At 34.6% G+C, this 24,401-nt stretch overlaps 2 protein-coding genes across 2 annotated transcripts in view; both read right to left on the bottom strand.

The window, feature by feature from the left end:
* Window positions 1-15,783: 15,783 nt before the first annotated feature.
* LOC140449024 (uncharacterized) lies at window positions 15,784-16,602 on the bottom strand. Its single transcript, XM_072542166.1, has one exon. The coding sequence runs from the start codon at window positions 16,600-16,602 to the stop codon at window positions 15,784-15,786; it is 819 nt and encodes a 272-aa protein (XP_072398267.1).
* A 68-nt stretch (window positions 16,603-16,670) lies between these two features.
* The window catches only part of LOC140449023 (uncharacterized), a 39,552-nt gene continuing 31,821 nt past the window's right edge, over window positions 16,671-24,401 (bottom strand). The window contains exon 2 of the mRNA XM_072542165.1: window positions 16,671-18,391. Within this exon, the coding sequence (XP_072398266.1) occupies window positions 16,671-18,391 (1,721 nt within the window). The remainder of the gene's footprint in view (window positions 18,392-24,401) is intronic.

Below are 24,401 nucleotides of genomic sequence, written 5' to 3'. Positions count from 1 at the left end.
TCACCTTTGTACTACATAGACTTTTACAACTCTGGACATGGAACAATTGTTTACTAACTTTTTTTAGTATTCTATAAAAAGTCTTCATCCCAAATAAATCCTGATTAGGATCTTTTACTTTGAATTCATCAAATATCACGCATTTATTTATATTATAATTATTTCCAGGTAGAGTGTTTAATTAATAATAATTAAAATAGTGAGACCTAGTAGGAATAAAATAAAAGGTAAAACATGTCAAAATAAGTCAAAACTTGCGTTATATATAATATATATATTTTAATTAAGTAGAAGTCTTATAACTTATAAATACATTAATTAAACACTAATAAACCAAATTAATCGTAGTCCGAATCCTCGTCTTCCTGGCAGTTCCACACTGCCAAATCTTTCTTTCCTCTAGCCGAGGGCAAGTTGTTATAAAAAAGTGAGTATTCTCGGGGTATCACGCTATGCTTCAGAAGGCTTAACAAGTCCCTTTTTTTTTGCAATTGAAATGTCTAAGCGTTTGTGATATTTCCGTTTTTTTTTTAAATAAAAATATTTTCCCATTGGATTTCTTCACGGTTAATTTTTATATAATTAAATTCCCCACGCACGTCATCGTATTTGAAGCCAACTTTGTCAACATCTTTTTCGAATCTGAACAATTTAACCTTTTAGCCAGTTTAATATTGTGCCATCAATTGCTTTTTTTCTATTTTGCACTAACTTGTTTGACAAATCCTCTGTCATAAATGTCGTCGTACGCTAGCTGCTGGACATTGTATGGAAATGGACGTTTCCTGCTAAGTTCGATTAATAATTATTCATTGGTGGTGTAAATATTTTTTGAATGTCGAGATCGTTCAATAGTGGCGTGAATGCTGTCGGCCTCAAGGTAGCTATGGCCACTTTCCATAAATTTAATATCAATCAATTCTAAATTAGATGTATTCACGGCGTAAAACATACTTGCAAGTACATTGCGATTTCGATTTTGCCCTCCGCAAGTATCTGCGTAGAGCACGAGATGTTGTATATCTGGATCTAATGATTCAATGTACTTTAATAAAGAGGTTGATATTTCGGCACTTTCCTTTTTTCCTTGTGTCTCATCCCATAAAAAACAGTGCCCTTGATTAAGCGAACCAAAGATAGTAAAATTAAGCAAAGAAAGCTTCCGCTTATAGTAAATTTGACAACCCCCAGCATACGGTATTGTCATAACTGCCTGAAGGTCAAAACTACCGTAAATAATGTTTTTATTGTCCTGTGCAGCTTTTTTATCCTCATCTTTCATAACCTTTATTGCATTTTTTCTTTGGACATGCTGTTGGTATTTTTCCGTGTTCGTTTCTTTGGTTCTCTCTGCCTCGTTGCACAGGGAACATTGGTCCTTTTTTGGTATGTAAATTGCTAAAGGAGGTTCATGTTCCCTGAATATCTTTCGGAAAACGTTGTTTTTCACTGCTTGTTCTCCAGCATCTTCCTTATACAGGCCGTACATTTTCTCAATAGTAAGATCATCGGGAACTGCGTTGGCGGCAGTAGTGTGATGAAACCTTCGGAAACTTCGAAAGAAATGCCGATACTTCTCGAATACGAGCTTGCGGAGTAGCGTTACTTGCCGATCTTCCTTTTCTCTTATAACAACCATGATAGTTGCCATTCGGGCTTTTAAATTTCAAAGCATCATTTGAAATTCTTTTTGATATTGAAAAAGTATTACAGAAGAACTTGAGGCAGACTCGTACTACATTTTCACCTTCGCCGTTGGGAAGGGTGTAAGCTCTGCTGACTTCTTTGTTAAAATTGGAGTCAACTTTTCTGTTTCGTTTCCTGGCAACAGTTGTTTCTTTTATTATGGAGCATAGGAAGTTCTTCTGTCTAGATGAATCCCTCAAATTCCAATATTCTCGAAATAATAGTTTCTGTTGTTCAATACTTATAGCAAGTCTACATTTAAACCGACATTTGCAATCATCTAGATTTACTTGCTTGGCATGAACTTCTTTACTTTTTCGACAGTTGCCGACAGTGATTAGGTCAAAGTAAGCAGCACAAATTTAATAATAACACAGCGACAGCTTATATTAATAATATGTTTGTCATTGTCTTGATAACACAAACGTTCTATGTCCGGACATAGCACAAGTGTTCACTTAAACGATCCAGCAGGTGGACATGGTACGTATGTGCACCCCTATATTATTAGAAGGTGGACATAACACTTTTTTATTTAACTTTATTAAATTAACTTTAGATTATTTTTGGACATAGATCAGTTGTGCAGTTGAAATATATTGTATCATTCTATCATAAATGAATGTCATCAATATTTAAGAAAAAAAAAAGTGGACATAGCACAATTGTGTTCTAAGGTATCGTATGTTGTAATCAGGAAAAAATAGAGAATTCATTTTTTTAAATTAAATACAGGGTGTTCTATTAGAGAACCACAACTTTGGTTTGACACCTTCTTAGAGAAGACTTGGTACCTCCATAATTTTAAAATGGGTAGGAGGTCTAAAACCTTTATTAACTTTTTTTTATATATACCTAGAAGGTATTTTATAATAACGTAACCAGTACTTTGACTATTTTAAATTAAATACTTTGTACTTATTTAGCCACTTTTTATAATTTTTTATTTTTCTTAGCCAGATTTTGGCCAAATAGTCATTTCGGTCACTTTTTAAAGTCAAAGGTTGCTCATCTTCAACACCCTTCCCTCCTTGAAGCGTTTGTACCACACAAAAATTCCTGGCATTGGTTAGATTGTAATTCCAGTACATCCTCTGCAAAGTTTTATACCTTTACTAGGCCAACTTAAAACCGAGTTTTAACAAAAACTTCACACTGTTCAATTTTTTTTATCTAACATTTTGTCGATGCGAACAATTTTTTCGCTGCCGTTATTTGCTACATGTACTGAAAAAGTTTCTTTTATTAATTTAACTTAATAAAAGAAACTATGAACCAAGCTACAGCTACATACTACCTAAATGAAAATGAACACACGAACCCTGTACCATTAAACAGGGGAGTCAAACAGGGAGATACTTTATCACCCAAACTGTTCACTTTAGTTTTGGAGGACGTTTTTAAAAACCTAAATTGGAAATATAAGGGAATAAACATCAATGGCCGCTACCTCAGTAATCTACGATTTGCAGATGACATAATCCTGATAGCTACTGACCTACAAGAAATGCAAACCATGCTTTTAGAACTACATACCGAATCTTCTAAAATAGGACTGAAAATGAATTTAAACAAAACAAAAGTCATGCACTCCGAAGACACCGTGACAATAATAAACGATAAAGTTATAGAAAAAGTTGAAGAATATATATACTTAGGACAAAAAATAATACTAAATAGGGAAATTCAAACTGAAGAAATAAAAAGAAGAAGAAAGTTAGCTTGGGCAGCATTCGGTAAACTGAACTATATACTCAGAAATCAACAAATTCAATTACATCTTAGATCTAAAGTTTTTGATGCATGCATTATTCGGATATTAACTTATGCGGCACAAACATGGACAATCACAAAAAAGAATATGAATATACTTAGAGTCACTCAACACGCGATGGAAAAATCACTTAAGGACAAGAAAACAAACACATGGATAAGACAGAAAACCAAAGTCACCGATGTGGTGCAAAAATCATTAAAGTTGAAATGGGAATACGCTGGGCATGTAGCTAGGAGCGATCTAAACAAATGGCACAGATCAATTTTAACCTGGAGACCATACCAACACAAAAGACCCAGAGGCAGACCTCCTATGAGATGGACAGATGATCTGAAAAGGACTGCCGGGAAAAATTGGCTACAAGTAGCGTACAATAAAAAACAATGGAAAGGAAGACTTGAAGAGGCTTATGTTCAGATGTGGACGTGAATGGCTAGACGAAGAGGAAGACTGAAAAAGTACTAAAGTCCATGTAAAACAACGCATCAGAACCTGAATGTATAGCGGCAGCACTATTAAAGAAGCATGAATTACGCCCATTGACAACAAAGATCCAAAAGACTGTTATGGAAACTAAAAATGTATCCTAAGTGACAATTACCTTTAGTTGACTATACGGAAAATTTTGTCGAAGAAGCCGTATGAAAGCAAGATTCCAAACTGGAAGATCGTGTCTCGATCATGTGTTTACTATAACTCATCTGACTGAAAAAAAATATCAAGGAAGCCAGAGATTCATCTTTTTATTGATCTCAAAAAAGTATACGATACTGACCAGTAACAAAATTATAAATTAAGAAGTTTGTTTTTACTATATTTTCAAAGATATAAAAGCAAAACGAGAATATCTACAATTACATACAAAAATAAAGGTTTCACCTAACGTCTAATTAGAATTAAGCACTTACTAATCTACTCAGAGTCGCTGTTATCACTAGTATCTTCTAAATTTATAGTTAGTTTGGTTAATGCTGGTAAATAGTTAACATAGTCATTTTCCACTCCAATTACATTTTTCCAGTTGGTTGCTGTGACCTTTGTGAGTTCTCTTCTAATTAACTGGAAAACAGTAGACGAAAATTTAGGAGCCATGTTTCATCTCCTGATATTTCCTTTAAGATGGGCCCATATTAACTCTATTGGGTTCAATGTACAATAATATGGAGGAAATCTAAGCATGGTATGACCATTATTGCGAACAGTTATCAACAAAATATTCCTTCTGATACTGTCTACTATGAGCAACCTCCAACAATTGCTTTTTACTATATATAATATGATGCCTCAAAATACAAATTTTCCTCAAATAAAAAATCCTGAATTTGTAATTTGTTCAAAGTTATATTTGGAATATTTCTCATTAATCTTGAATGGTATGATGCGTTGTCCATGACACACACACTATATTTAGGTAATTTCAGAAGAAGAGATTTTTCAAACCAAGATTCAAAAATTGAACTTTCCATATACTCACGGTAATCTAGAGACGCGTCTTTAATTTTTTTGCAGATATTAATAATGCATCGTCGATCCATCCATTTTCTCAACCGCAGTGTAAAATTATAATTCTTTGTCCTTTATTGGGCGGTAGTGAATTAGAACACTCTGTTATTAATCGTCCAACTTTTTTTCACGGTGTCATGTCGAATATCATACATATCATACAATATTTAGTTTCATTTTTCGATACTCAGTTATCTGCCTAATATAATTGTTTCTTAAAGAAATTATTCTAGTACTTTCCATTAGTGATTGGGTTGAAACGTGATTTTTTCTGATAAACTACTTTATGGTTTCAGTCGCTCAAGCAAATATTGTTGTATCCTGTATATCGGAAGCATACCGTCCTAAGTCCAATTTATTGATTTTACAGGAAAATGAATTAACGGTTTTCGATGAATATTTAGAGTTATTTCAGATATAAATAAATAATGAATAACCAGTTTTTTAAGGCAATTAATAGTACAGGTAGAGTATTATAATCCACCAATATTTTAATTTTACAAAAAAATGGACTTAGGACTGTATGCTTCTAAGTTTTTTTTTTCCCGAAAATATTTTTTATCTTAAGTCACCTGTCCTTATTAACAATAAGTAAAACGAAGATAGATATACTAATTTAAATTTATTAAGATTAAACAGAGTTACAACAGCAAGTAAAATAAACATTAAATTTTAGATTACGTATTAGCTTAAATAAACCAACAATAAGATCTCATTAGCATTTTCGATCTTACAATACCTATACGTTGTTCATGGAATAGTTTGTTTTGTCTGTGATTAGTAAACGTGATAGAGCATTAGCATTAGAGACCAGTTTGCCTTTTTTTGTACTCTATCTCATAATTATAACCACTAAGTAAAATAGTCCACCTTTGAATACGCATAGCAGCAGATATAGGCAAGCTCTTATTTCTTCCAAAGATAAACTTTAATGGTTCATACTCTAAAATAATGTAAAACTTTCTAGCAAATAAAAATTTATGAAACTTTTTGACACCATAAATCACAGCCAAGGCCTCACGCTCTAGGTTTGAGTATCTTTTTTCTGCAGGTGACAAAGTGCTGGAAGCAAATTATATTGGTCTATCCTCCTCAATTTATTTTATGGCTTAACACAGCACCAACCCCATGACCACTTGAGTCTACTGTTAATAATATAGGTAAAGATGGGTTATAATGTGTTAGTATCTGATCAGAAGTTACAAATAATTTACTATTTCGAAATAATTTTTCAATATCCGATGTCCATGATTTCTTAAAATCAGTGCCTGATTTACATAAATCATAAAGTGGTTTTAATTTAGACGACAACATGGATATGAAACGACCATAATAGTTAATCAAACCTAGATATGACTTTAATTCGGTTATGTTGTAGCGTTTTAAATTTGGTGTAATATTTTCGTTTTTCTGTTTGCAAATGAATTTTAAAACGATCAATATATTATGACATTTTAAGTTGAGATTCTAAATATCAAGTTTTGGTATTCAGCTGTTTTTTCTTTTGTCGTTAAAACGCAATAAACTGGAATATTTAAAAGTTGTTTCGAGTCCCCTAAAATAATATTGCAAGTCAGGTATACGGTTTTTCTAAGACGTATTAATATTTTTTTGTCTTTGTTTACATTAATATTCCCCTATTCTCTGTATGTATTGTGAGGTAAAAAATTTCCAGTTTAACCAATTTAAAAGTAAATACTCAAGAAGTTTTTTGTCGGTTCGTTGCTAAGAACGAGGTCAAAAAAGGGTGGATTGTTTGTTTTAAGTTTGTAGGCAAAAACTAGCTGTGAGACGTAAAGGGAAATTTATTTTGCGTTGAAATTTGTAAAATGTAAGGCATCGAGGAGTCGACATTTAAGCCCCAAGCAAAGCAGACAGAAGAGATTTTGAATCGCGAGTCGATTCAATTTTTTTTGTGTAATATCTTAAGACCGGTTAAGGTGATGATACTCTATGCAATGTGGCAATTTAGATCAGAGTAACCACCCATAAGATTTGTGCAGTACACCGGCACCGATGAAATTTGGAAAATGTTTATATAGAATGTCCCCGTCGACAGCTTGATTTCCTCCATCAAGTTTCTATTCCAATCGTTCCTGCCTACGTATGGAAATGGTTTATTTTTATTCAAGTTGAGAGTTATGTCCTTTGCAGCTCCAGTCCCATAGATGTTAACAAGTTTTTTTTGAAAGTTAAGTGCTAAACTGTGAATCCAGGTAACAATTAACATTTTAATTTTTAAAGTAAAGACAGACAATTTTTTTTGATAATTATTAATAATTGCTTTCATTAAAATTTAAAGGATTTGTAATAAACAATAAATTGTAAATTTTATGGTTTAACAGCTGTCATTTTAATTGTTTTTTTAATGTTATGTTAACATATGACAGCTAGCTTTGTTCTTTTCGATATTCATTTGTTTTGTTTGTTAAAAAAAAGGTTAATCTCTCTGTGCGATAACATTTGTAAGTTTTGTAGTATCTCCAACCCCTTTGTAAACGGACACATGTAAGTTTTTTATTCTGTATTTGGCAACTATTTATATAGTATATTTTTTGTGCCATTTTTATGTTTGATAACTGTTTGTATGAGACAAAAATAAACGTTTGATTTGTTTCTCTGATCCTTTGTTTATTTTAGTTTAGAAAATCTCCTAACCCTTGTATGTATTTTTGATTTTAGGGAAGAAGAAATTTTCTTTCTTTTTCCAGCAGGAAGTTTTCTTCGAAGCGGCGTCCAAATTTAAATAGCTAGAGGTAACCTTGTCTGCCATATCTTATTTCATTTTCTCCAGGAGATTTATGTAAGTACCCTTTCATTTTTTTTGTAGCTACCCCAATCCGACCCATTTATTTCACTTATCCACGACCCCAGCTCTCCAACAACCAACTGAGTGTCGTACGCACTAGTAGCGTTTATTTTGCTTGCCCTATCTTCGCCCCATAGTTTTTGTCCCCTATTTCTACCCCTATGTTCGTACCCTGAGGTAGGCAAAATATTTTCGTTACAATGTTTTGCGGCGAAGACACTTTATTAATACTATCTACTTTGTCAGACTTTGGATGAATACCAAACTCATCAATTCTATACCCTAAAAACTCAATACTAGTCTCATAAAAAATACACTTTTTCTCATTTACCGTAACATTAAACTCATACTCATACAAACATTTTTATGACATTCTTCCAAGGTTTCACCATACACAAGCATATCATCTATAGAGCGTTTCACGTTAAGAAAATAACATTAGGCTTATGGAGATCAGTGTTGGCAAAACTCTCAGGAATGCGGTTTACTAGATTGTCGATATATTTTTAGAATTTCCATTTTCAATTAACATTTAATTGTAAAGTCAGAATAACAACTGAAGAACCACAAAGCCTTATTATCATTATGTAGTCTCAGAGAACGACATAAAATCGCTGACATACGCCCACCATATTATTTTAAGTTGCAATTAGTAATTAGATATATGCATTCCAAGCGGTCCGTTTATTTGCTTTTAAATCTTTAATAGCCGGCAAAGTGCAGGATTTAATTAAGCAATATTTTCTACTGATTTCTATGATTCATGGTATATGATATTCTTACCGAAAAACAAATAAACTGTCGTTACTATAATTAAAATAAGATAAAATAAAATTATCTTTTGTAAATACTATTTATTTAATTAAAATCATTTTCCCTACTTTTCATCTCTTGTTTCGAATGGGCACTTTTGGTCAATTACGTTAATTTAATTCATGTCTGTGAAAAGAAAAATACAAATTATACAACCCTGAATCGTGCTTGCGTTCATCTTGGCATCGCTGCGCTTCTATCGTCCATAAGAAATACATGGCCCTATCTCCGCAATGTTATTTTCTTAACGTGGAACGCTGTATAGATAACATTTAGTTTTTTTCAACCCTACTAAAATACTATCCATAACAGTCTGAAAAAGACCGGATGCAGCAATAATTCCATACGTTAACCTGCTAAATGTAAAAAGACCCATATGAGTGTTTATAGTTAACAGTTCTTTAGACTGTTTCATCATCATCATCATCATCATCATCATCATCATCATCATCCAGCCTTAATTTATCACGTCCACTGCTGGACATAGGCCTCCCTTAAACTTCTCCATTCTTTGCGATTTTTTTCTCTCTGTTGCCAATTTTTCGTGATACGCCTGGTGTCGCCAGCCCAACGTGTAGGTGGTCTTCCTCTACTACGTTTGTCTGCTCTTGGCCTCCAATGTGTAATTTTACTCGTCCATCGTGAGTCATGCATTCTCGCTACATGGCCTACCCAATTCCATTTAAGTTCCGCTATGCGTTTCACAACATCAGGTCAAATACTTTTCTTTTGAGGCTAATTGGTATGTTGGCCTTAAGTGTGTCTTGCAGTTTTCCAAAGGCTGCCCACGCTAAAGTAATTCGTCTTTGGATTTCGCGTGCTTGGTTATCCCTGCTGATTTTTATTCTTAAGATAAGATAATAAGAATTAGACTGTTTACTTACTTTTAATTGTTGGTAAGCCCCTTTTAGATCAATTTACCTCAGCCTCATCAACGTGCCTCAGTAATAGTAAAATATTTACTATTACTGAGGCACGAAAAAATGTCCTCAGGAAGAGGAACACAATGATCCGCATCTAATACTTTATTAAGTGCCCTTTTGAAGTCTGCAGATATTCTAATATCATCACTATTCTTTTTAGGTACAATTACAATAGGACTAGCCGATTGACTATAAGAAACCTTTTCTAAAATACCTGATTTTACCATAGAGTAGACCGGGGTCGAAAGTAACATTTTTAATTCAAACACCAATTTCGGGAAAACTATAACAAATATAAACAAATTTTCTCGTTCAGGCCTTAATTGCATGTTTAAGCAATATTAAAATAGGTTATTAAGGTTTTTAAATAATTATAGTTTTTTATTATTTGTGAAAAATTGTCGTAGCGGCAAATGTTACAAATGCCCCCATAGTAATGCCCCGATAGAAATAGTAGTTTTAACAGTGATCAAAAGCTTAAACAAATGATGTTTATTCAATGTAAGTGCAAAAGTTATACAAAAGTACAAAAGAAGATATATTCTCGCGTAAAATAAAAACAAAAACTTATGCTATAGGTACCAGGAGGAACAGTAAATTTAACCTAACGAATTTTATGCTATACGGAGAGGAACAGTGAACTTAACCTAACAAATTATGGATCAATCTGATTCGCAATTATGGCAAACGTATAAACCTTCTTGGCTTGTGGCGTTGTGACCAACGTTTACATTCAATGCATTGAACCCAACCTTCCCCTGGCTTACTTGAACCATTTGGTTCACATCATACAAGGCAAAAACACTCTTCATCTTCTTCATCCCTCTCTTGTTGTTGTTGTTTTTTTAAATGATTTCTTTTTTTTTTTAAGATTTTTTGATTTAGTTTAGGGTCAGAAAAAATTTTCTTAATGCTTTTTTTCTTCTTCTCTTCATATTCTGCCCTAATCTTTTCCTTTTCAGGGGTATCTGTGTATATGGCCAATTTTCTTTTCTTTTTTCCTTTATTTCATTCTTTTCTAGGCGGGGCTTTGGGGAAAGGTCTGACTGCTTCAGGTGTAAACTCCTCAGCTGAAGAAAGGCGTGAAGTTGACGCTCTAGGAATATTATTTAGTTCATTGTTGGTTTCAGCTGTGACAGAAAAAGATGTCGCTGGTGCGGGTTCTTTATTTTGTTGATTTCTCTGGTTATCTGGTGTAGGTTCATCGTCTCTTTTTCCTGATTCTGTCGTGTTAATTTCAACATCGTTGGTCACTTTATTTGCTGGTGGAGGTCGATCTGTGATATAAGACGGTGCATAATCTAAAGGTGTAAATATATTCCTATTAAAAGGAAATATTCCTGTGCATCTAAAGCCTGCTTGGATGTTGCTGTAGCTACTATGGATGGGATATTATAAATGGTCATAGTTTTCCCTGGATTGCTTCGGATCCATGAATCGCAGCCCAAATTAATTGCTTTTTTTAATAGCTCATATACAGAGCGATCCAACGGTTCTAACTTATGAGAGCAGTGAGGCGGGAAGGATAACACAACAATGCCATTCTCAGAGCAATAGTCCAGTGCCTGAATAGAAATATGAGATGCGTGATTATCTAGTAGCAGCAGGATTTTGTGATCGGTAGTTGCTGACGTATATTTCAGAAAGTGTTGTAAGAATTTAAGAAATTCACTTTCTTGCATCCACCCGCTTGCGTTTCCCGCGCCTGTACTTCCAGTTGGACCATCTCAAATAAAATGTTCCTGGTACCGAATCCTCGGAAATATAAACATCGGAGGAACAAAATTTCCAACAGCATTTACCGCGCAGGCGTGACTAAGTTACCACGTTCGGCAGACATCAATGATCCAACTTGCCTTGTTCCCTTTTTAGTGACAATTCTATTGGGCCTTTGGACTGTTGTGATCCCAGTCTCATACTGTGATACCTTACTTTTTAAAAACTTTTTAATTTTTGACAATGAACAACGATAAATGTAGACAGTTACTTGTGTTTATATTATCTTCAAATATCTAAACTAACTATATATGCAAGATAAAGTACATACCTGAAACAATAAAGCTTATATTTCACTTAGATATCACACAAAAATTATTACTAAGGAGCACTAAAAACAATTGCGGTCTTGTACACAATCGAGACTGGCGCCGATATCGCTCACGTACGAATATATGGTAGTCGGCAGTTTTGTCAGTTTACAAAACTAGCGCAAGCGCTGTTATTCTTTTCGTGGTTTCAGATAATATTTGAGTTGTTACTTTCGCCGCCTGTTATTTTTGACCCCGGTCTGCCCTACTAGATATATCCGACTCAATTTTAGGTTTTAATGCATAAGGCATACTGTAGGCTCTATGAAAATTGGTTTGATATTTTCTTTAATTGGTAAATCTATTGTAAAATTCCTAATAAACAAATTTGGCTGATCTTTAAAAACTTCATTGAATTGACTCTTTATATCCGCAATAAAATTTTCTTTAAGTTTACTATTGACCATTGACTCACTAGACACATTATGACCAACTGACCTACACTTTGATTTTTGACTTACTTTTGTAGCCATGTGCTTACTTTTAGACTTTAAGTTTGACTCTCCAGACTCCTGGCGTATTTGAAGTATATTTTTCCAGTCTGGGTTCAGAATACTCAACCAGTTTCTTCCTAACAGTGGATTGAGCTTGTACTGGCAATCTAAAATAACAATAGGTAAACAAAATGTACAGTTTTTATAGACTACCACAACATCAATTTCTGCTACTATTCTGACATTATCCCCCGTTACTACTTTAAGACTATAAGTTACCGGAAAAAGTTCTAAAAAACCAAAACGTTTTTATAATCTGACAAATGCATTACAGATTTACAGGCACCTGAATTAATCTCAAATATTAGACTTATATTTTCAACACCGAGACTTACTCTATGGGGTTTTTCATTCTTACTATGAATCTGGCCAATGAAACTTAATTCGAATGAGTCATCACTAGATGTAGAACCTGCCGCTGAATTTTCTTGATTTTCTGGACCTTCTAAATAGTTGACTCTTTTACAGACACGGCTGGTGTTCCCTTTCTTGTGACAATGAAAACATTCCCAATTTTTCGCAGGACAATTTGCAGGATTTTGTCTCCTTGCACATTTGGGACAAGACTTCCAACGCTCCTCTCTATTATCAGTCTTGACGTTACTTTGATTTGGGTGCTTATCGAACTAACTGGACTTTTTACTTGAAAAATTTACTTTACAGACTTTGTTTACATCTCCTCCTACTAACTTAGCTTGACCTTCTGCTACTTCTGTTGCTAGAGCTATTTGCAGTGCTTTAGGGTATGTCAAATTGTCTTCGGCTAACAATCGTTTTCTGATATTTTCAGCTTTTAGCCCACAGACAAACTTATCGCGAAGAGCCTCATCCAGAAATTCGCCAAAACTACAGTCTTCAGATAAACTTTTTAATTTCTCAGCAAACTCTGTGAGATTCTCATGAGATTTTTTTTTATTTAAAGAAACAAAGTCGCATCCACCCAAAGGTTATTAGCGACATTCCTGTAACATTTGTAATAATATTAAATTTAACATTTGTAACAATCTATCATTGTAACAATTAATTACAATTTGTGAACAATTGAACATTTATATTAATTAAATAAAGTTAAATTTTGTGTAATATATTTATACATTTTAAGTAACCTAATACATTGTTCGGAACTAAACTTTTGTTGAGGAGTGCTTTCAGGTTATTTGGCAAATTGTAAGACTGTCTTTGATTTACATATTTAGGACAGTCTATCAAGAAGTGCTTTATACTGACTACTGTATTGCATGTTTCGCATTTTGGAGGTTCACTATTTGAGAAGAGATAGGCATGAGTATACCTGCAGTGTCCAAGTCGTAGACGTGTAATAATAGTTTGGCATCTTCTACTTCTGGCTGTGGACTTCCATGAAAAAATATCACTTTTGATGGTTCTGAGTTTCGAACTAGAGTCATTCCACTCCCGATTCCACGCACTTAACACCTTATTTTTGAAATAAACTTTTAGATCGCCTGCGATACTCCGACACTCTGTTTCTGATGCGTCACTGGTGATAGCGTTACGCGCACTAGTATCTGTTTCTCCCTTCTATGCCTATATGAGATGGTTATAGGGGATGTAAGATAAATCTTATTAGAATTTCACGTAATATAAAAACAAATCACTAAAACTAAACTGTATTGAAGATATAAAAAAAGGCAAATGTAAAATATTTCGTAAGTATAAATTAAAAACTAGCGTCCTTATTGTAAAGATGTTGTGATGAGACTGTTCTGTCCGCAACTACCTGCAGCCCCTCTCTCGGGGTGTAAGCCAGAGGTCGGGTAAAATTCCAACTAAAAGTATATTGTACAGGGTTGCTCGAAAGTTTTAACATTTAAGCCGTCTCCCTTGAACGCCTGTAGGGGTTCAACAAGTAATCGAGTTGAGTTAAAAGTTTGTTTCACCGTTTGTTTCACTGAAGCTTAAGTCACTGATCTGTGGGTAGGACGCACACCTTTGTCACTGGTCGCTTGAAACAACCTCTAATATTTTTAATTGTCACTGCACGAACTATTCCGTCACTACCCGCATGTAATTGAATCACTCTACCCAGGCACCATCTTAAGGGTTCAGTCCCATCTTACTTCACCGTCACTAGACTTCCAATTCTAAGAAGACTGGTGAAATGTTTTTTCACTTAACTCACTGCTGGAGGGATGAAATGTATTCCTTGGACCACCTAGTTCAATAACCTTGGATCATTTTTTGAAGCCTTTGGAATCTGCTAAGGCTGTTTTCGTTGACATCTAAGAAATTCCGTTCAGGTATTGCGGTAATTGTGGATCCAATTAAAAAGTGTGCAGGAGTAAGAGGAAGTAAGTCGGAAGGGTCATTAGACATTGGTGAGAGTGGTCGTGAGTTTAGGCAAGCTTTAATTTGACATAAAACAGTGGAAAATTCTTCATATGAAAGAATTGTATTGCCAATGACACGTTTTAGGTGAAATTTGACAGATTTTACTCCCGCCTCCCAAACTCCTCCAAAGTGAGGTGATCGTGGCGAAATAAACTGCCAATAAAATTGATACCTTCGGTAGTTAAATTGTCCCTAATAATTGAACTAGAGGTATCAAAAAATTTGAGGTCATTTTTTGCGCCAACGAAGGTACTACCATTGTCCGAAAGGATGGAAGCGCATTTTCCGCGTCGAGAAATAAAGCGTTTTAGCGTTGCTAGAAAACTTTCCGTAGTCAAGCTGCTCACGACTTCTAAATGTATGGCCTTAGTTGCTAAACAGATGAATAGAGCTATGTAACCCTTGATAGTTTTATAATTACGGGTGTGTCGATCCTTTAACAAAAACGGTCCTGCATAGTCAAGTCCACAGTTGTAGAATGGCCTAGAGGGAACAAGACGTGACGAGGGTAAATTACCTATAAGATAGGTTTCTAATTTAGGAGCCACCCTACAACAGATGATACAATCGCGAACGATTTTGCGAACCACTTGACGTCCATTAATGGGCCAAAATTTTTCACGAATGGAAGTTAATAGTAATTGAGGACCGCAATGATTTAAGGTGAGATGCTCATTTCGTACAAGAATAGTAGTAAAGTGGTGTTTAGAATCAAGGACAATGGGATGTTTTTTATCGTAACAAAAATCAGAATTATGCAATCTTCCACCAACGCGGAGTATGTTATCCTTATCGATAAACGGATTGAGGGTAAGTAGTTTACTTTTAGAGTCAACGTTACCATGTCTCTTAAGGTGTGTTAAGTCGTCATAAAATGTTTCATTTTGTACTAGTATATAATTATATATTTTAAAGCATTATCTATTTCATCACAAGAAAGGTTGTCGAAGTTCCTTCGTTTAGGAGAAAATTTACAATTATTTATAAAGCGTAATACATAAGCGATAATGCGCTGTAGTTTTACAAATGAGGATATTTTAGTGATGATGTCCAATTTCATGTGAACTCTTGCGATAAGGGCTGATGCTGGTCGAAGCTCAGGGAGTTGAGAAGGTTCGAATGTTCTATTAGGCCAATGAGTTTCTGGTTTAGTTAGCCATGATGGGCCATGAAACCACATTTCAGAAGTGATAAGTGATGTAGGAGAAATTCCCCTTGATAGAAGATCTGCGGGATTCTCAAGTGTATTCACGTAACGCCATGTGTGAGATTCGGTCAAAGTTTGAATTTGAGAAACTCTATTTGCCACAAACGTCTTTAACAAACCCGGAGAAGTCTTTATCTATCCTAGAACAATAGTGGAGTCGCACCAGTAAGTGATTTCTTCGAAATCTAATTGCATGTGTTGTTTTACTTTGTCTATCAACTCAGCTAGCAAGTAAGCTCCACAAAGTTCTAGGCGCGGTACCGTGAGGATGTGTTTTAAAGGAGCTACTCTGGTTTTGGAGCAAAGTAGATGACAACGAAAATTTTCGAAGTTTTCAGATGAACGAATATAAATGCAAGCACCATATGCAGCGGTGGATGCATCTGAAAAACCGTATAGTTGAATTGACCTGTAGTTTCTACAAATTACATGCCTAGGAATTTGTAACTGATTAAGTTTAACCAGTTGAGTCTGATATGTAACCCATTTCGTAAAGATATCCATGGGAACGACTTCGTCCCAGGAAATTTTTAATTTCCACAAATCTTGGAGAATAATTTCAGCTGTTATAGTTACAGCCGAAAGCAAACCTAGTGGATCAAATATTTTTGATATAGTGGAAAGAATAAGTCTCTTTGTAACTTTACACTTGTGCTCTATAGGTTGAACATTGAAATGAAAAGTGTCAGATTTTGGACTCCACAATAAGCCCAAAGTTTTGATAGTATCGTCAGCTCCAATTTCCAAGGAAACATTATTTTGATTGTCAAAGTTTAAAGTAGGAGCGTTTGACTTCCATTTTCTCAATTGGAAACCATGACGAGATAATAATTCGGAAGTAAGTGATTGAATGCGTTTGATATCTTCTATTGTAAAACCACCTGTGTGAAGATCGTCGACATAAAAGTCCCGTAAAATTATAGAAGATATGTCAGGAAAACCGGTTGCATACATATGTGCCACTTCTTGAAGACATCTCGTGGCAAGAAAACTAGCAGAAGCAGTACCGTAAATTACGGTGTTTAAAGTATAAGTTTCGAGAGAGTTTGTATGATCAGATCGCCATATGATTTTTTGTAAGGAGCGTTCTTCATCCTTTCCTGACCAATACAAATTAAATTCCAGAAGATGTCTGCACCGATAAGAAGATCAATAGGAGATGAAATATTGAAGTCTGGATCGGCCAGAGTAATATTAGAAGGGATATTAAGTGTTTTCTTATCGAATGTGATAGAAGGTAAATTTCCTGCAATTTCTGGAAGTACTAAGCAAGAAATTACTTGAGAAAAGTTTAAAGTTTTGGATTTAAATTTTACTGATGTTCTATAGCTTACAATATAATTTGTTTGGTTTATACCAGAAATAGAAAAATGTGTTTTGGTTGTAGGCAACCTTAGAAGATTTAATAGGCGCTGGGAAATGAAATTACTTTCCGAGCCGTTATCTAGTAGTGCACGAGCCTCGTATTCGTTACCTGAGATGTCAAAGACTTTTATTTTTACAGTTGACAGCAAAGTAGTAGAGTTGTGCTCAAACGAAATGTTACGTGCTGTCAGTGCATTAGAGCCTTCTGATGTACCTGGACTTGAGCAAGGTAAACTGCTGCTGGTTTGATTACTGGTTTCAATAAGCTTTTGTGAGTTACCTTGAAAGTGTAAAAGTGTGTGGTGTATTTTTCCACATTTACGACACCCGGAAGATTTGCATTCCTTAGTGAAATGATCACTACGCAGACAATTTATGCAAAGTCGTAAGCGTTTTGCTTCATTATGTCTTAATGACGTTTCTAATTTGAGAAATTCAGTGTAAATTAGATGTTTTTGTTTGCATAAAGAATAGTTAGAAGAATTATTAGTTGACAAGAAATTTTTGGACTTGGGATTGCCTGTAGATGGGAATTTGGGACGAGATTTTTCTTCTTGATGATTAATAGATTCTAAGACTCTACATTTGCTTTTTAGAAATTCAGTTAAGTTACTCAAAGTGGGTAATGTGATCTTATCGTCTTTAATTGACAGTTCCCATTCTTTGTGTGCAGCATTGTCTAGTTTTGTGGTGATTAGATATATGATAAGGGCATCCCAAGATGTTGTGTCTAAGTCTAAGGACTCAAGAGAGCGTAAATGTCTTTGGAAACCACCAAGTAAGGTGCGTAGATTATGATGTGAATTTTTTGAAACATTTGGTAAGTTAAATAATTTTTTAATATGATTATTAACAAGAAGAGATTTGTTTTCGAATCTGTCTGTTAGTAATTCCCATGCAGTTTCATATGTTGCTTCAGAAATGTCCAGGTTACGTATTGTTTCTGCGGCAATAACTTGTAAGGATAATCTTAGATAATGGAATTTCTGAATGTTGGAAAGTTCCGTGTTGGTATGTATGATAGAATTAAATGTATCTCTAAAGAACAACCAATTATCATAATCACCCTCAAAGGAGGGCAAGTTGATAGCGGGTAACCTAATGTTAATAGACCGGTTTTCGGACGAAATTGTCGAATTTGAAGCTTGAGCAGCCTGATCACGGGGTTTTGAAAGATTGGTGTCAATAAAGTCTCGCACAGCGCTAGTAATATGAAAAAACAGCGTTTCGAAAGACGACCTTTCTATACCATGGATAGTATCTGCGTTGGCAGTATAGTCCTCATCAGAGGCCTCAATAGATTGAGCGTTGTCAAAATCATCAAAAAGTTTCTCAATTCTATCAAGTCTAAGTTGTAAATCTCTAAAGTTAATTTGTTCTAAAGGTTTGTTTTGATAGAATTAAAATGCGTACTAAAACTAGTTACAGAACCTTTGATTGAGGAGCGTTTAATTTTTGCTGTAGCGATGTCAGCCATATTGACAATATAATTTTATATAATATATTCACAAAAATAAAAATTTGTGTATGTATAAGCAAAAAAAATTGAAAGCAAATTATGTAATGTTATGTGTATAAAAGTTTTGCGAGTGAATAAAAAACGTTAAAGATAATATTTCAACTTTGTAATAATTTATAAATGAAAATGAATAAATTGAAATAAATTTAAGGACGCTAAGTACTATATTCGTGTATTAATGTATAAATGAAAATATTGAAATCCCTAAATGTGTTATAAATAACAGTAAAATACGTGATTTTAAGGATAAATATTTTCCACTGAATTGAATCAAATACAAAATGTACCCTTTTACGACCATAGGAATAAAATGGGTAATAGGAAACTAATTATGCACTAACCTTGACTTTGACGATACCTGCCTTCTTCCGATGCAAGTTCGTCGAAAAAATACAGCTTCGAATGGAATGTATGTTGATAACTGATTAATCCGGCTCGAACAAAGGACCATTAGTGTAGGGGATGTAAGATAAATCTTATTAGAATTTCACATAATATAAAAACAAATCACTAAAACTAAACTGTATTGAAGATATAAAAAAAGGCACATGTAAAATATTTCGTAAGTATAAATTAAAAACTAGCGTCCTTATTGTAAAGATGTTGTGATGAGACTGTTCTGTCCGCAACTACCTGCAGCCCCTCTCTCGGGGTGTAAGCCAGAGGTCGGGTAAAATTCCAACTAAAAGTATATTGTACAGGGTTGCCCGAAAGTTTTAACAATGGTATCCATAGGAAGTGGACTATTCTGAAATTTTCTTGATCTTTCATTAATTCGGCCCTGATAATTTTCTTAATGGGGTGTTTAGGGTATACATTTTGCATAGCTTTGACTGCGCTGAGAGAGTCAGAAAGGACTAGCCAACGAAAACAGTCATATTGGTTGGAGTTATATTTTTTTTGGGGGATTCAGATTAGTTTCCTGTAGGCATATGACATTAGGAGATTGTTCACCAATTAGATGATGGAGCATAACAAGGCGATGGAAAAAACCATCAATATTCCACTGAAGTACAGACTTGAATTTAATGTTGGCTTAACTGAGATGTGTCACTTTCCCCTTCCGATGCCTCACTGTTAATATAATTATGGATTTTTTTCCTTATAGACGTGAATTTACGTTTTATGGATCTTTCCTTTAAATGGGAATAAACTTGACTGAGCTAATGGGACAAAGCTGGTAGGTCTGTGGTATATTCTTGAATTGTGGTTATAGGATCTGTTGACCCCGTGATATTCATTAGGAGCATGTTAAGTTGATCAACGTTTAGAGGGAAAGGTAGAGGGTGATTTTCTATGAAGTTTTTAGCAGGGTCAAGTGAGAGAGAAAATGAGCATTCAGAAGTGCTTGCTGAACTAATTTTAGCTTTTTTAAATTTTGCTTGGATTTTAGGTGGTGGAAAAATGTTACATTCTTTTGAAGATGGATCTGCTTCAGGTGAAATAATTTCATCAAAGTTTCTTTTTGGTTGATTAATTATGCGACTGTCCTTATTTGATGCATCTACTTTGTTCGGTAACTCCAGGGTATTAGAAATAGACATTTGTTCACACTGAGAAGGGTTTGCATCATTGGATGCTTGCAAGGATATATTTGTTGCGCCGGATACCGATGCTTCATTGTTTTGGCTGGGGTTTAGTTAAGCTAGTGGTTCGGAGCACTGTGAAGCGATGTGTCCTGGCTTCTTGCATCTAAAGCAAACTAAACTGTCTAGTGGCGTACCGAGGGGGGGGGGTTTTGGGGGGTTAAACCCCCCCCCCCCAGGACCCTATTCCGACACTGCTACTTACACATTTTAAGGACTTATAATGGAGCTAACCTCATAAAAAAAATTTTGGTGACCAACCAAACCCCCCCCCCCCCAGGGACAAATTCTAGGTGCGCTACTGAAAATGAATATTCTCTATGTCATGTTGTCAAAAACAAGAGTAAATGACTCTGGTAGTGTTAGATTGTGAGGACTGATATAGATTTGTCTTCGAAAACTAAGGATGTGATTGTACTCAGGCATAGAAGCACTTATTTTGAGGACATGGGGGAGACAGGAACTATGCCGATTTTTTGTAACTCATTGATTAGCAGGTCGTGCGGTATTGAAGGACATACGCCGGAGAGCACAAGTCGTTCCGCTGGTGTAACTAACCTTCTTGCTCTGACAATTTTACTTTGTATTTCTATTTGACCATGATTATTCATAAAATCTCCACTATTTGTTTATTGGATATATACATAAATACACCAGCCGCATTCATACAGGTAACCACAGTCATTAGTGATCCTCTTTCTGCAGAATTAACGGCTCCTACCTGCTTTTTACCTTTTATGGTGATTATTTTGGTATGTTTTGATTTTACAGACGTTATACCTGTCTCATCTACATTATAGATTCGACAGGGATTAAATTTCACCTTCTCCATCGCAGGTTCCAAAATTTCAAAAAAATTATTTACGTTTTCTTCTGTGAATCCTTTAGTTCTGGCAGTTGATAAACCCTGTGGTCTACTAAACGTTAGTTCAGGATGCCTCTTTAAAAATGAACGCAACCATTTGTAACCTCCTTTTTTCTGATTAGTTGAAAACGGTTATTTTAAATTGTTCCGAATGGCTAATTGAAAGGCTAATCTTCGAATATCAGAAAATCGCAGTCCGTAAAATCTTCTATCCATTTCTAGGCAATAATCGATCAAATCCGCTTCAATTTCTTTGGAAAACACTGGTGGACGTCCCATATTGGTTTGAATAAGTTCATCAGGTGACTTTTTTTTATTTTTTTGTAGTCTTCCAACGTGCTCTTGACTATTTTAAAAGTTTGTGAAGCTTGCAAGTACCCCATTTCTTTGATTTAACTGCAGTAACAGCTGCATGCATGGATTTACTATCCCATTTCTTTCGTTTTCGTTTGAATTTCGATGACATTTTATTTCTCAAATTAAAAAAAAGCGTAAGAAATGAGATAAAATAAGCAGACATAGTGCAAAAGTTATAGCATAATTCTTTCTCTTTGTCGACGAAAACATTAAAATGTAATTGTTAACACGACCTTAACTACGTAGAAATGATAGTAGATTTTCTATATAAAAACAATTAAGAAATATTTTATCCTAATATCGGATATCTGATATTGTGCGACCATCTGATATTAATTAGTCAAATTATCACCTGTTGTGAAGGTTATGTTTATGGATTAAAAAAACCTTAGTAATCCACTGTCCACATGCACTTAATTAGAGTAGACATATTATAGACTAACTTAAACTACATAGTCAAATTTAAAAACTTACCTGAATGTGTAAAAATTGCGTTTTCTAGCACGACTAGCACGTGTAAAAACTCGTAATGCAAAAATTCGGATAACTTACTCTAGTGTCCTCTATGTTTTACTAGAGACGCTATAATATTATTCGGCGACCTAGGTTTAGCTCCATGCTAAACTGGACATAGGTTTCTTGTTAATCAGATTACAGGTTTCTTTAAAACAGAACTATCCGTTAATAGCATCGAGCAAAAAGACAAAAGAGGGAATCTAAAGGCCGATTCACATTAGACGTTCAGGTCACGCTCCGCTCAAGTTCCGCTCACGATCAAGAATTGTGTACACTATTCACAGTAGGCGCTCAGGTGACGCTCCGCTCACGATCAAGAATTTCGGTATACTATTCAATTTGGCGGGACTCAGAGAATAGGCACAGTTTTTTCTAACAGTGATTTGGCTGACATTGCTTTATGTTTGGACGAATAAGAGCTTCAGTCAACCAATAAACAGCCAAGAATATGGGTGCACAATATTTTAAAAACAAGGAAAACAGAAGGGGAGTTTTTTACTCTGTATAAAGGTCTCTATGACGATGAAACTAAATTTTTTCAGTACTTTCGAATGACAAAACATAAATTTTATTGTACCGTATTGTATGTACCGTATCAAAATATAGTCTATCTCCCTGGTTGTACAATTCCTTACAGCAGCGCACCAATTCAATCAACTGTTCATCATACATCGAGCTGCGAAAATCGTACCTTCACCTGACTGTTACTAATTCACACTACCCTGCCGCTCCACTCCACTCAGATCAAGTCACGATCAAACTATTCTCCAGGAGAATCGCCCTGGTCAAAAGAGCGGGACGGAACGTGAGCGTTGTGTTTACTGTGAATAGCACCATTTAAGATGCGTGTAATAATACTTGACCGAACCTTGAGCTGAGCGTGAGCGGAGCGTCACCTGAGCTATAATGTGAATCGGCCTTAATCGTTATGAAAAGGCGACCAAAAAAGTGGCCTCTGATGGTGGACATATCCGGAAATGCGAATGCGCCAAATTTAAATTTACCGATACTTATTAACAGCAGCTATAAAATAGTTTTCAGAATGTGTCTTAGACGAGAAAATTTTAATTAAATATTAACGATAACAGTCTAAAATGTGAAACAATTGTTAAAAAACTTTAATATAAATAAGATTTCATGTGACAGTTGGGACAAATAATAACATAACCCAACTAAAATGTGATTTCTTAAACAAGGAAAGACTCTCTTTCCTTGTTTAATTTGGCCTCTCAAGATGGCACTTCCTGTCTAACAATATTTTTGCCCCCACTACCTTTACATTCCCTCTTTTGTCTTTTTGCTCGATGGTTAATAGGCAACTATCCGATATTATGACACTTTACTCTCTTATATGTAAAATGACCTTAAATTTATGTTATTTAATTTTTTAATGGTACATGTGATGCCACCATTACTCTGCATAAATCTTCATTGTACTGAAAAAGGCTACTTTTTAACGACTGCTGCGATGTCCTCGATTCTAACTTATTTGTATGTTTCGCACTTGGGGCACACTTCACTTTTGACATATTTAACAAACACAACTAAATACCTCAACTTTACTGCTGGAACTAAAGGTCCCACAGGTTTTAATATCTGAGGAAATTTTATAATTTATTAAAATATCAGTATAACATTAAAAATGCCTTTGAATATAAGAGTGCTAATCCCTTAAAGACATACAGATATTGGATTGTACCTATTTCGAAGACTTACTGAGAATAAAATTATAGACAAAGTCTATATATTGTTAATTGAAAAATCGTAACAGGGCAGCTCAGATAAATTTGATAATATATTTGATAATAATTTACAAAAAAAATTCAAAAAATACATTAAAATGCAAGTTGCATATTATCCTTAATTAAGTGATAAAATTCATTTATTTCTTTTTATTTCTCTGTCTAAAAACATAAGTAGCATAAGAATGTGATATAAACATTACCGTCTAAGATTGATTATACTACAATTTAATAGTAAGTTTTCAATTTTAAAACGCATTTCATTCATTCTACGACGACTAAAAACGAACTTCTCGTGAAAAACCCGCTGGCTATCGGATGTCGAACTTCCGCAAACTCTACGCCGGTCCTGAGAGGGCGGTCCGGCAACTTCATCAAAGGGGTTGCTCCCTGGAACACGCACCAAGGTGTATATCAGTGCGAGGCGCAGCAAGTGGTTTTCAATGTGCGTTTGATTAGGATAGAAAATAGTTGAAGTGAAGTTCCGGTCGAATGGGCTCAAAGAGAATCCGCAACTAACAGTTTTTTGAAAAAAAATTACGTGAGTTTTTATAAATTTTTCTTCATATACTTTTACATTATTTAGTTATCAAAAATTTATTTAGATTTAAGAGATTATAGAAAAAAATGTTTTCCTAGACATTAATAAAAGCTGTTTACTAAATCACGACACTTGTTTCGGTTACAGCACATATGTTTCAAGTGAACTTTTTAAACAAATTTCTATAGTTAAAATTTTTAAACATTCGTACAACTATTTATCTACTATCGGTTAACAGTATTTAAAGAAAACTGTTGAATTA

This window comes from Diabrotica undecimpunctata, chromosome 8, assembly GCF_040954645.1.
Source record: "Diabrotica undecimpunctata isolate CICGRU chromosome 8, icDiaUnde3, whole genome shotgun sequence".
Classification (NCBI taxonomy): domain Eukaryota; kingdom Metazoa; phylum Arthropoda; class Insecta; order Coleoptera; family Chrysomelidae; genus Diabrotica; species Diabrotica undecimpunctata.
This window is presented reverse-complemented; position numbering and strand designations above follow the sequence as displayed.